General features: G+C 51.1%; 1 protein-coding gene across 2 annotated transcripts; it reads right to left on the reverse strand.

Annotated features, from left to right (window-relative positions):
* Nucleotides 1–2,618: 2,618 nt before the first annotated feature.
* On the reverse strand, nucleotides 2,619–3,829 carry LOC145339586 (alpha-endosulfine). 2 transcript variants are annotated; one of them, XM_080184082.1, is made up of 2 exons: nucleotides 3,705–3,829; nucleotides 2,619–2,925 (listed from the first exon to the last, which is right to left on the reverse strand). In XM_080184082.1, the coding sequence occupies exons 1-2, from the start codon at nucleotides 3,807–3,809 to the stop codon at nucleotides 2,758–2,760; spliced, it is 273 nt and encodes a 90-aa protein (XP_080040208.1). In that variant the 5' UTR covers nucleotides 3,810–3,829; the 3' UTR covers nucleotides 2,619–2,757. The 2 variants fall into 2 exon arrangements, with proteins under 2 accessions (XP_080040208.1, XP_080040207.1); XM_080184081.1 differs by having other exon boundaries at nucleotides 2,619–2,928.
* Between the last annotated feature and the right edge of the window lie 9,580 nt (nucleotides 3,830–13,409).

The raw sequence follows: 13,409 nt of genomic DNA on the forward strand, positions 1-13,409 counted from the left end.
ACGCAGACACGGGAAGAACGTGCAGACTCCACACAGACAGTGACCTGAGCCGGGTATCAAACCCGGGTCCCCGGTGCTGTGAGGCAGCAGCGCTAACACACTGTGCCACCGTGCTGGCCCACACATATTGAAGTTGCGGGAGGGAGGGTGGGGTGGTGTGGGACAGGAGGAGATATATCATTGCTAGCAACCACAGTGCCCTGAGAGGGGCAAACACCAGCTTTCAGGGACATCACATGCGGCGGTGGAACCGACTCGAGAGCGACCCCCCCCCTGCCCCCCCCCCCAGAGGCAGTGCCTGGGGCTCAACCCCAGACTGGAGGGCAGGAGACTTGCACCACTCTGGGTTGGGACTACCACCCCCACCCCAAACCCTCACACCCACCCCAAACCCTCACACCCACCTTCCCCCCACCCCACCCCCCAAACCCTCACACCCACCACCCCTTCCCCCCACCCCCACCCCAAACCCTCACACCCACGTCCCCCACCCCACCCCCCAAACCCTCACACCCACCTCCCCCACCCCCAAAACCCTCACACCCACCTCCCCCCATCCCCCACCCCCCCCAAACCCTCACACCCACCACTTCCCCCCACCCCACCCAAACCCTCTCACCCACCTCCCATCCCCCACCCCCAAAACCCTCACACCCACCTCCCCCCATCCCCCACAACCCTCACACCACCTTCCCCCACCCCCAAACCCTCACACCCACCTTCCCCCACCCCAAACCCTCACACCCACCACCACCTTCCCCCCCCCACTCCAAACCCTCACACCCACCACCACCTCCCCCCACCATACACCCCCCCCTATAAAATCAAAATCAATTGAAGAGTTTGTGCGTATCTTTTGTTTTAATATAAATACCCTCAGCTTTGAAGAGGGGGGGTCAGTTTTTTTTTGTTTGACGGGGTGGGGGGGGAGAAAAGGGGGTGAGGAATAAATCAAAGCCACAGTTCTTCAATTGTGTAACCCCCCCCCCGACCCCCCAGAGGGTAAATCAAACCCCCACCCCACCCCTGCTCAGAATATTGGAGAGAGAGGCGACATAGGACAGAAACCATCCGCACCCCCCCACCCCCACTTATAAAAGTTGGCATTGCCGGATTTATATCACCCTAGCCTCCCTCCTTCCCCACTCCCCATCACAGATACCTCCCACCCCCCCCCCCCCCACGCGGCACTATTGGGGTTCCAGTTTGGAGACTTCCCCCAGTCACCTCAGCTCCAAGGGTCCCAGAAAAGGCGTGTGAGACGCACCCACAATTCGCCATGGCTGGGTGTTGCTGTGTGCGTGGGGGTTGCGTCGGGATAAAATAACGCGACGGGACCAGGGTGGGGGGGGGGGGGGGGGGGGGCCAGGAATCCGCTAAGACCCCAGAGGACCTGACTGGGCTCCCGTCTCCGAGCGACCCCCTCAACGTCAACAGGTTATACTGCAGCTGCAGGATCTGGGTGGGGTGGGTCTGCAGCATAGGTGGACATTCAGCCCATCGAGTCTGTACCAACCACAACCCCATCCAGGCCCTATTCTGTAACCTTCATCCACCCTGCTAGTCCTTTTGATATTAGGATCAATTTGTCATGGCCATCCACCCTAACCTGCACATCTTTCGAATGTGGGAGGAAACCCACGCAGACATGAGGAGAATGTGCAAAAACTCCGCACAGTGACCCGAGACTGGAATCGGACCTGGTTCCCTGGCGCTGTGAGACAGCAGCGCTAACCTGCTGTGCCACCCTAATGTCTTATATAAGGTTCCCACCCACCACCCCCCCCACCCAAAGGACAATTTCCTCAGGTTCAGAGGCTGGGAGAGGAGGGCAGGATGAGTGTACCATTGGCATTGAGTTTGCAGAGCTGGCTTCGCTGTTATTTTTTATTATTTAAACAGGGGTACATTGGGAGAACACGGTGGGGTTGGGAAATTGGGTGCGTTTGGCAAGGGGAGGATGGGTTGGAGATAGATACACACACACTGACACTGGAGGAAGAACACCTCATTGAGGAGGGGAAGAAGAGGCCGCCACGGCAGACGATCGATCCTTCCTCAAGCTCGGCCGCTGAGACACCTTAGGGACATCTTTTTCAACACCCCCCCCCCCACCCCCTCCTTCAAACAGGGCAGCACCTTTGGGTCTAAAACACAGAAAGGCGCCTACACAAATCATATAGCAGCAGCCACAACGGGGGCATCGGATCGGCAAAAGAGGGCAGAATGAGTAAAAGACGGGAACACGAGTGCCGCAGTGGGGATGGGGATGGGTCTGGAGTCACGGGATGTCCCGGTGCCCCTCCCAATAACGACGCCCTTTAAAAAAACAAAAAAAAAACGCTGACAATTTCCATCTCTGCGCGCTTTGGGGACGTGTTGAGGGAGGGGGAAAGAAGGGTGAAGGGACCTGTTACCAGCAACAAGCAGCTCCCTCCCCAGCCCACCCGCGCCTCCCGAGAGGGGTTGGGGGGCTACTGAGGATCCCGGGGAAGGGGGGGGGGATAATGGAATGAAGCCAGATTTGATTGCGTCGAGCGCTTTTCTTCCCCCCTCTCCCCCCTGTATATTCCCATATATATATATATATTTACACATATATATGCCTTTTTTTTAAAAAAGAAAATCACAATATTTAGATTGAACTTATTTTTTTCTACCCCCGCTCCCTCTCCTCCGTCAGGACACGGTTTAGGGAAACGTCCTCCCCGGCTGGGAGAGCTTTCGCTGTTCGGGCCCCCCACCCCCAACCCCCCGTCAGCCGGCCAGCTTGCTGGTGACCAGCGACGATTTCCTCTGCGGCAGGTCCTCGGGCGTGGGGATGTGGTCTCCCGTCACCAGGTTCTTGTCCGTCCCACTGTTGGGCGGCTGCTTGTTCTTCATCTTGGCTTTGGCCATGTTGTAATCGCCGGAGTCAAAGTACTTCTGCTACAGGGTAAAAGGAAACGGAGGGGAGAAGGAGGGGAAAGGGGGAGGTGGGGAAAGCGAGGTCGGCAAGGAGACAAGGCGAGAGATTTAGCTGGAGCAATCCAAGAACGAAAAGCACGCAACGGGCGAGTCAAGAGTCTCTAAGATTATTTAGATATTTGAAATATAGATATCAGAGTTTAGATAAATGCAAGGTGATGCATTTTGGCCAATTGAACCAAGGGCAGGACTTAATTAATGGTAGGACAGAGTTACAGAACAAAGCGATCTAGGGGTACATGTTCATAGCTCCTTGAAAGTGGAGTCACAGGTGGACAGAGTGGTGAAGGCGGCATTCAGCATGCTTGGTTTCATCGGTCAGAACATTGAATACAGGAGTTGGGACGTCTTGTTGAAGTTGTACAAGGCATTGGTAAGGCCACACTTAAAATTATTAAACTAGAAAGAGCACAGAAGAGATTTACTAGAAAAGATATTAACTATCTAGCTGATCTGTGCCCCTCATTATTTTATACACCTCTATAAGATCACCCCTCAGCCTCCTACGCTCCAGAGAAAGAAGTCCCAGTCTATCCAGCCTCTCCTTATAACTCAAACCATCGCGTCCCAGTAGCATCCTAGTAAATCTTCCCTGCATTCTTTCTAGTTTAATAATATCATTTCTATAATAGGGTGACCAGAACTGTACACAGTATTCCAGTAGGGGGAGGGAACAGCGAGATTCCCACACTGCGCTGCAGCACGGGCTGACAGAGCTTCTGGAGCACACTCCTTACCCCTTTTTGCAACCTCTTCATGAGGAATTCCGAGCCCCCCGGTCTCATCCCCAGAACGGGGTACTTGGCTTTTAGTTTGACTTCTTCTGCTTTCTCGGGACTCATAGCTCCTTTCTCCTGCGTGTCCTGCCCACCGAGAGAGAGAGAAAGAATGTTATTACATCTGGACACGAACCGATAGTCCCCATCTACCTCACACGCCCAGAGTCTCAGGAAAACCAAGAGCTCAAAGGGTCAGTATCTCCTCTTAGAGAGGTCCAAATTCCCCCTCCCCTCTGTGTGAGGGGATTCTTCCTGACTCTTATTTTAATATTATTACCACCCCACACCCGCCCCCCCCCCCCCAACAACCATTTTAAGTGAACAATTAACAGGTTACTTATTTAATCAACCGGGAACTTTAACTCAACGAGTAACATATCGATTAAAATAAGGTGCGACTGGAACACTGTTCAAATAAATACAAATAACATATTGATTAACGCAAGGTGTAACTGGAATGCTGTTCAAATAAAAACAAAGTTCCTTCATTAACAATAAAAAAAAAACAAATTCATCAGTCTCAAATAAAAATACAAACAGGTCTCTTGGCCTTGGAAAACCTTTGGAGTTCTGTCAATTCCGCTGTCTGTAAACTCTTTCTGACCCTTTGTTAGATTGATGGAGACTTCTCTTTCTAGGTGTTGAGAGGTGACAGCTCTTCAGTTGAACTGCAGGCAGGTAGTTGCGTTCCTCTTATGTCCCTGATGATCTAATCAACTTTCCTACACCGGGATTGGTCGGACGATGCCAAATTCAAATTTGAGAGGCTCCTGATAACTGAGTGCCTTTAAACTGATAGGTTGTCAGAATTCAAAAGCCTGCAACCAAGGCAACCCCGATGCTTGGTCTTGATTAAAATGTTGCAATCTGTGTACTCTTGTGGGGACCGGCATTTTAAACACCCAAGCACTGATAGAGAACTAGCTCTTAAAGGCACTGCACTTCACAAACTCATCTTCACAACAGCACTCTGTCCTCTCCCCCTACCCCCCATCTCCAACCGTAAGAAATAGCTTCTCTCCATCGGCCCTGTCAAATTCTTTAATCATCTTAATTCCCGTCGATTAGATCACCCCCTTAATCTCCCACATTTGAGGGAATACAAACCTCATCTGTGTGAACCGGCCTCTGAATTTAACCCCTTCAGTCTGTCCTGAAGGGGAGGGATTTTCTCCTCAGCGCTGGGTAAGCAGGTTGGTGGGGGAAGTGCCCTTTAATGGCACTTCAACATGTCCGTTACAATTCCCACCAACTTTTACACATGCACCATCGAAAGCATCCTTTCCGGATGTAACACAGCTCGGTCTGGGCTCCTGCTCTGCCCAAGACCACAAGAAACTACAAGAGGGTGGTGAATGTAGCCCAGTCCATCACGCAAACCAGCCTCCCATCCATTGACTCCATCTACACTTCCTGCTGCCTCAGGAAATGCAGCCAGTTAAGGACCCCTACACACACCAGACGTTCTCCTTTCCACCTTCTTCCATTAGGAAAAAGGTATAAAAGTCTGAGGTCACGTACCGACCGACTCAAGAACAGCTTCTTCCCTGCTGCTGTCAGACTTTTGAATGGACCCACCTCGCATTAAGTTGATCTTTCTCTACACCCTCGCTGTGACTGTAACACTACATTCTACACCCCCTAACTCCACACATTGACCCCGTTAATCCCTCTAACCCACATATCCTGGGACACTAAGGGGCAATTTAGCATGGCCAATCCACCTAACCAGCACATCTTTTGCATTGTGGGAGGAAACCAGAGCACCCGGAGGAAACCCACACAGACACGAGGAGAATGTGCAAACTCCACACAGTGACCCAAGCCAGGAATCGAACCCAGGTTCCTGAAGCTAGGAAGCAGCAGCGCTAACCACTGTGGAATGGAGGAATGAAGACAGAACAGTGACACACAGCTAGGAAGGCAAGTCACTGGTGAAGAGGGCAAAAAGAGGCTACATACAAAAGGACTCCACAAAAGGACTCTGGCAGGTTAGGCAGGCAAAGATCTGGTGAGAAAATGCTGTCCATTTTGGTGGGAAGGACAGACAAAGCAGATAGTATTTAACTACTGTAGAATGCAATGTTGCAGAGGGGTCTGGGTGTCCCGGTACACAGATCGCAAAACGGTGACCTGCAGGTACAGCGAGCGATCGGGAAGGCAAATGGAAAGTTGGCCTCTATCGGGAGGGAGATAGGGGTAGGAAAGTCGGGAAGTCTTGCTACAGGGCTTTGGTGAAACCGCACCTGGAGTCGCGTACACAGTTTTGGTCCCCTTGCTTGAGGGATATACTTGCAGTGTAAAGAGGGTTCACTCTGCTGACTCCTGGGATGAAGGGGCTCGGTGGGGGGGGGGGGGGGGGGGTGGTGGTGGTTTGTCTTACAAGAAAAGGATGAACAGGTTCTGTGATCTGTGGAAGAAAGGGACAAACAAAGAACAAAACAGCACAGGAAACAGGCCCTTCGGCCCTCCAACCCTGCACCACTCATTGGGCCAACTAGACCATTCTTCTGTATCCCTCCATTCCCAGCCTGCTCATGTGACTATCCAGGTAAGTCTTAAACGACCTTGGCACGTTTGTCCACAGATCTCTGAAGGCGATAGAATGTGTTAGTAGGGTGGTGAAAAGGGGACACTCGCTTTTATCAGTAGATTACAAAAGCAGTTTATTCATTTGTCACCAAGTAGGCTTACATTAACACTGCAATGAAGCTACTGTGCAAATCCCCCAAGTCGCCACACTCTGGCGCCTGTGCGGGTACACTGAGAGACCATTTAGCACGGCCGATGCACCCTAACCAGTGCGTCTTTCGAACTGTGGGAGGAAACTGGAGCACCTGGAGGAAACCCACGCAGACATGGGGGAGAACGTACAGGCTCTGCAAAGGCAGTGACCCAAGCCAGGAAATCAAACCCAAATCCCTGGCACTGTCAGGCAGCAGTGCTAACCCCTGTGCTGCCCATGTAAGCTGACTTGTGACACCAATAAATAAAATAAAAGCATTACCACCAGCGTCAGTTAATTATTTTGCTCTCACAACCTCTGCTGAAGCACCTTGGGACATTTTACTAAATAAAAGTGGCCATTTGAAGACAAGCTCGGCACCCCCACCACCCCGGGTAAAGGAAATCCAGGCAGAGACCCTCCCCTGGTCTCAAAAGGAGAATCCTGCTAGGGGAGGGACTCCGACCCCGACCCCAGGGGGATGGGGCAAATATGAATCCGGAGAATGGGACAGTCAGCAGTCAGCCACACTCTGCGACTGACCGCTCTGTCAACAACAGACAGCAACCAGCCATTTAGAGCATGAGCTCAGGTTCCTCATTCAGACAGAGATCGTAAAACATGCGGGCAGAGAGAGGAAGGCAGCCAGTCTGCACAACCCACTGTAAATACAGTAATCAGTCAGCAGAGACACACTGATAACACACACACACTCCCTCTCACACACACACCAAACACACGATAACTTGCTCAAAAGGTTATCTTGGATTGCAGCGGGATCTTAGAACATGGAGAAACCACAGGCCCTTCGGCCCACAAGTTGCGCTGATCATATCCCTACCTATTAGGCTTACCTATCACCCTCAATCCTATTAAGTCCCATGTACTCATCCAGAAGTCTCTTAGAAGACCCTATCGAATTTTCCTCCACCACCACCGACGGCAGCCGATTCCACTCACCCACCACCCTCAGTGAAAAACTTATCCCTGACATCTCCTCTGTACCTACGCCCCCAGCACCTTAAACCTGTGTCCTCTCGTAGCGACCATTTCAGCCCTGGGAAAAAACCTCTGAGAATCCACCCGATCAAATACCTCTCAACATTTTATACACCTCTATCAGGTCACCTTTCATCCTTTGTCTCTCCAGGGAGAAAAGACCGAGCTCTCTCAACCTACCCTCATAAGGCATGCCACCCAATCCAGGCAACATCCTTGTAAATCTCCTCTGCACCCTTTCAATGGCTTCCACATCCTCCCAGTAATGAGGCGACCAGAACTGAGCACAGCACTCCAAGTGGGGTCTGACCAGGGTCTTATAAAGCTGCATTATCACCCGACTCCTAAACTCAGTCCCTCGATTAACGAAGGCCAGTACACCGTACGCCTTCTTAACCACGTCCTCTCGCTGCAAAGCCGATTTGAGAGCCCTATGAACCCAGACCCCAAGGTCCTTCTGATCTTCCACACTGCTAAGAGTCTTACCCTTAATATAGTACTCCTTCATCCCTTTGGACCTGCCAAAATGGACCATCACACATTTATCCGGGCTGAAGTCCATCTGCCACTTCTCCACCCAGTCTTGTATCCATGTCTCGCTGCAACTTCTGACATCCCTCCAAACTTTCCACAACACCACCAACCTTCATGTCATCGGCAAACTTACCAACCCGTCCCTCCACTTCCTCATCCGGGTCATTTATAAAAATCACAAACAGCAAGGGTCCTAGAACAGATCCCTGGGGCACTCCACTGGTGACCGACCTCCACACTGAAAAAGACCCATCTAGAACCACTCTCTGCTTTCTGTTGGCAAGCCAGTTCTGGATCCACAAAGCAACGTCCCATTGGATCCCATGCCCCCTCACTTTCTCAATAAGTCTTGCGTGGGGGACCTTATCGAACACCTTGCTGAAGTCCATGTCTTGATCAATTGGGCCAGTGGGCTGACAGATGGCAGATGGAGTTTAATTTAGATAAATACAAGATGATGCATTTTGGTAGACTGAACCAGGGCAGGACTTACTCAGTTAATGGTAGCACGTTGGGGAGAGTTACAGAACAAAGAGGTGCAGGTTCATAGCTCCAAAGTGGAGTCACAGGTGGACAGAGTGGTGAAGAAGCCATTCAGCATGCTTGATTTCATCAGTCAGAACACTGAGTACAGGAGTTGGAATGTCTTGTTGAAGTTGTACAATACATTGGCAAGGCCACACTTGGAATACTGTGTACAATTCTGGCCACCCTATTACAGAAAGGATATTACTAAACTAGAAAGAGTGCAGAAAAGATTTACTAGGATGCTACCAGGACTTGATGGTTTGAGTTTTAAGGAGAGGCCGGATAGACTGGGACTTTTTCCTCTGGAGCGTAGGAGGCTGAGGGGTGATCTTATAGCGGTCTACAAAATAGATAGTCAATATCTTTTCCCAAAGATAGTGGAGTCTAAAACTAGAGGGCATAGGTTTAAGGTGAGAGGGGAGAGATACAAAAGAGTCCAGAAGGGCAATTTTTTTTTTCCACAGAGGGTGGTGAGTGTCTGGAACAAGCTGCCAGAGGTAGTAGCAGAGGCAGGTATAATTTTATCTTTAAGAAAAAGCATTTAGACAGTTACATGGGTACGATGGGGATCGAGGGATATGGGCCAAATGTGGGCAATTGGGACTAGCTTAGCGGTTTTAAAAAGAGGGAGCAGCATGGACAAGCTGGGCTGAAGTCTCAACTCTATGCTGCAGAGCTCTTTCTTTCTACACACGGGTAGGGAAGGTGTTAAAAAGATTTGCTTAAGCTGCGAAACAGCATTGTTAACACTTAACCGAAGGTTGGGAATCATAAAAAGGCAGTAAAACTCAAGAGTTGGACTGTGGACGGGGGCACAGGGAGCTGTAAATAGGCACCGGAAGCAGCCCTGGATAAATAAGGAAAACAAGGAGATAGAGACAGGGGAGGCAGTGAGTGATCTAACAGCAGAGCGATCGGCAGCAGAATCCGGGAAACATGCAGGGCCTGCTAGCTAATCCTTCTCCCGCGCCCCTTACGATGTGCTGCTCATTCTGACTCCAGTCACACAGCCTGCCTGTGCTAGCACACACTACACCCCTTCCCCTCTCAATCCTATGTTCTCAACTCACTCTTGCAAACTAGCAGACGTGACAGGAAACAGTGCTGATTCTTGTTTCCAAATAAATTGCTCCTTAGCATCAAAAGATGTGCATGTTAGGTGGGTTGGCCGTGCTAAATTGTCCCTTTGTGTCCAAGGGTGTGTAGGTTAGGTGGATTGGCCATGCTAAATTGTCCCTTCGTGTCCAAGGATGTTTAGGTTAGATGGATTGGCCTTGGTGTATGCGTGGGGTTACAGGGGTGGGGCCTGGGTAAGATACTGTCAGACAGCCAGTGCAGACTCAATGGGCCAAATGGTCTCCTTCTGCACTGTAGGGATTCTATGATATATAGATTTCCCAGCACAGAACACAGGCCACTCGGTGGTGGCCGTCACATTCTCAATCGTGCAGGAGTTCAAATGGTGAGATGGAGTTTCACGTTGTCTCCACCTCTCCCCCCAGCCTGCACATCCCCAAGACAGCAAACTGAGTGAAACAAGGAGCTCACGGCACGTTGGAACACATTCTAGGGTAGGGTGGTCCAGAGAGTGAGTACAGGAGTGAGCGCAGAGAGGGCCCCAGGGTTCAATGCCTGTGCATGAATGCACTCACCCTTCTAACCTTTCATCCTGAGCTCTGTCCGAAGCTCTGCAGGCTACATCACTTCAGGTGTGGGTCCAGGTACCCTTTTCAATGAGTCGCAGAGGTCTCTGCCTCCATCAAACTGGGCAGTGGGTTCCAGACACCCACCACCCTCTGGGTGAAGGATTTTTTCCTTACGTCCCCTCTAATCGCAAGGTGGCACAGTGGGTTATCACTGCTGCCTCACAGCTCCAAGGACCTGGGTTTGATTCCTGGCTTGAGTTACTGTCTGTGTGGAGTCTGCACGGGTTTCCTCCCATGGTCTGAAAGATGTTCTGGTTAGGGTGCATTGACCTGAACAGATGTTGGAGTGTGGCGACTAGGGGAATTTCACAGTAACTTTATTGCTGTGTTAATGTAAGCCTTACTTGTGACTAATAAATAAACTTTACTTAATTCTCCTACCTATCAACTCAAATCCATGCCCCCTGATAACTGATCTCTCTGCTTGGGGGAACAGGGTATCCCCCTGTCTATTCTATCTAAGCCCCTCATTCTTGGACACATCGATTCACTCCCTCAGTCTCCTCCGGTGGAAGGAAAACAATCCCAAGGTATCCAATCTCTCCTCATTGCTGCCATTTTCTAACCCTGGCAATATTCTTGGAAATCTCCTCTGCACTCTCTCTCTCTTCGGCGTAACGATGTCCTTCCTGTAACGAGGCGAGCTGAGCTGTGCACCAAACTCCGTCTGTGGTCTCACCAGCCTTTTAAACAGTGCCATCATTACATCCCTGCTTCTGTATTCAATCCCTCGCCTAATGAAGGGAAGCGTTCCACATGCTTTCATTACCACCTTACCTATCTATCCTGTCACCTTCAGGGGCCAGGGGGGAACATGCACTCCAAATTCTCCCGCTTCCTTTGCCTTCCCGAACTTTTTTTGCCACCTTTTCCGGATTGAATTCCATTTTCCCACTGCTTCGCCCACTCAGCCAAACCACTGATATCATTCCGGAGTCAACAGTGACCCTCCTCACCATTAACTATTAGGGCGGCACAGTGGGTTCGCACTGTCGCCTCACAGACCCGGATCGCTGTCTGCGTGGAGTCTGCACGTCCTCCCCGTGTCACAGAATCCCTATAGTGCATAAGGCGACCAATCGGTCCATCGGGTCTGCACCAACCACAATCCCACCCAGTCCCCAATCCCTGTATTTACCCCCACATAATTGCCCTGACATTAAGGGGCAGTTTATCATGTTCCATCACCCTAACCAGCACGTCTTTCAGACTGTAGGAGGAAACCGGAGCACTCGGAGGAAATCCACGCAGACACGGGGAGAACCTGCATACTCCACACAGACACTGGAATTGAATCCAGGTCCCTGGCGCTGTGAGGCAGCAGCGCTAACCACTAATAAATACAAGTTGCAAACTGATCCTTAGAGCATCAGTTATTTCCTCCCTGGCCTCCTGGGATATAATCCATCCGGTGATTTACACACCTTCAAGAATGTCATTGCCTCCAGTACTTCCTCTAGCTACACTTATTGTGTCTAATTTTCACACTCCTCTTTAAACAAGAATGCCTGCAGCACCTCTCTCCTTACTGAAGAGGGATTATTTATTAATGTCACAAGTCAGCTTACATTAACACTGCAATGAAGTCATGTGAAAATCCCCCTAGTCGCCACACTCCTGTTTGGGTTACACTGAGGGAGAATTTAGCACGGCCAATCCACCCTAACCAGCACGTCTTTCGGACTGTGGGAGGAAACCGGAGCACCCGGAGGAAATCCATGCAGACGTGGGGAGAACGTACAAACTCTGCGTAGACAGTGACCCAAGCCAAGAATCGCTATTAAATAGGAATACGAGGCCATTCAGCTCCTCCCAAGCCTATTACACAGGAACAGGAGGCGGCCATTCTGCCCCTCTCGAGCCTATTACACAGGAACAGGAGGACGCCATTCAGTCCCTTGAGTCTGTTACACAGGAACAGAAGGAGTCCCATATATTTGTTTCACTCCTGAGGAATCGGTGCCCTCACCAGTCTCCACGAGGATTAGCGCGTGGGACCCGGGGGATCCTGCTATACCTGCCACCCTGTCCTTTCCTGCCTCCTAAGCTCCTACAGAACAGCGTGGCCGCCTCTCTGAAGTTGCTAACCACATAGCTCTCAGCCTCGAGGAGGCGCCAGTCACTCCAGCTCTGAAACTGGCGACACTTCCGACACGTGGCGCACACGGAGGGTAAAACACAATCCCCAGCCTGAAAGCTGCTATTGAACAGGGAGGCAGTCACTGCGCACCGGTGTCTGCAGCTCCCTGAACCACTACCGGGGCCCTGAAAACCAGCAGCAAAACCAGCTAAAGAACCCAAACATATCACTCCGACTAAATTGGGATTACTGCATCGGAGGAAGTATGTGTGTTAAATATGAAATGGGGCGGTACGGCACGGCAGCACAGTGGGTTAGCACTGCTGCCTCACAGTGCCAGAGACCTGGGTTCGATTCCTGGCTCGGGTCACTGTCTGTGTGGAGCCTGCACGTTCTCCCCGTGTCTGTGTGGAGTTCCTCTGGGTGCTCCGGTTTCCTCCCACACTCCAAAGATGTGCAGGTTAGGTGGACTGGCCATGCTAAATTGCCCCTTGATGTCCAAAGATGTGAAGGTTAGGTGGACTATCCCAACTGCCCTTAGTGCCAGGGGGACTAGCTAAGGTAAATGCATGGGGTTACGGAGATAGGGCCTGGGTGGGATGGCTGTCAGTGCAGATTCTCCCTCCCCGCCACCCCACCAAGTCACTCACGCAGGGTGGTGCCCGCTTCTCTGGTTCCCACCCCAGGATTTGATGGAAGGTGCGTCTGTAAGTTGGCCGGGAGAGTTGATTATCACCCCATTAAATCCTTCTGAGAGTCCTGCCGTTAGGCAGTGAGAGGGAGAGAGTTTCCCATCAATCACAAGGAGAGGGTAACAGAAAGGCCACTGCCGAGTGTCGTCAGGAACCAGGTCACAGTCACCAATGCCCTGTTGGAGCTGGGTCTCAAGAGGAGAATTCCAGCCACACAGCTCTGCCAGCAAGCAGCAATAGAGGGGCAGTTCTTGAAACTTTATGTTACTGTTCATTACGCTGTGGACGAGGATAGCCCACCTGGTGCAGCACTGAGGGATAGAACAGGAGTGTAACAATCTAAGAAGCCTCTTACAACAGTAGGAGTCTAGAAAAACAAGACTGTTCTCCAGACAGGAG

The sequence above is a fragment of the Carcharhinus amblyrhynchos genome, unplaced genomic scaffold (genome assembly GCF_965287045.1).
Source record: "Carcharhinus amblyrhynchos unplaced genomic scaffold, sCarAmb.v2.hapA scaffold_549, whole genome shotgun sequence".
Lineage (NCBI taxonomy): Eukaryota > Metazoa > Chordata > Chondrichthyes > Carcharhiniformes > Carcharhinidae > Carcharhinus > Carcharhinus amblyrhynchos.

Bases quoted from the DNA above. Each gene is read 5' to 3' on its own strand.
- LOC145339586 (XM_080184081.1), bottom strand. From the start codon at position 3,809: ATGAGTCCCGAGAAAGCAGAAGAAGTCAAACTAAAAGCCAAGTACCCC. The intron at 2,929-3,704 runs GTAAGGAGTGTG...TTTACCCTGTAG, and splicing joins TGAAGAGGTTGCAAAAAGGG to CAGAAGTACTTTGACTCCGG.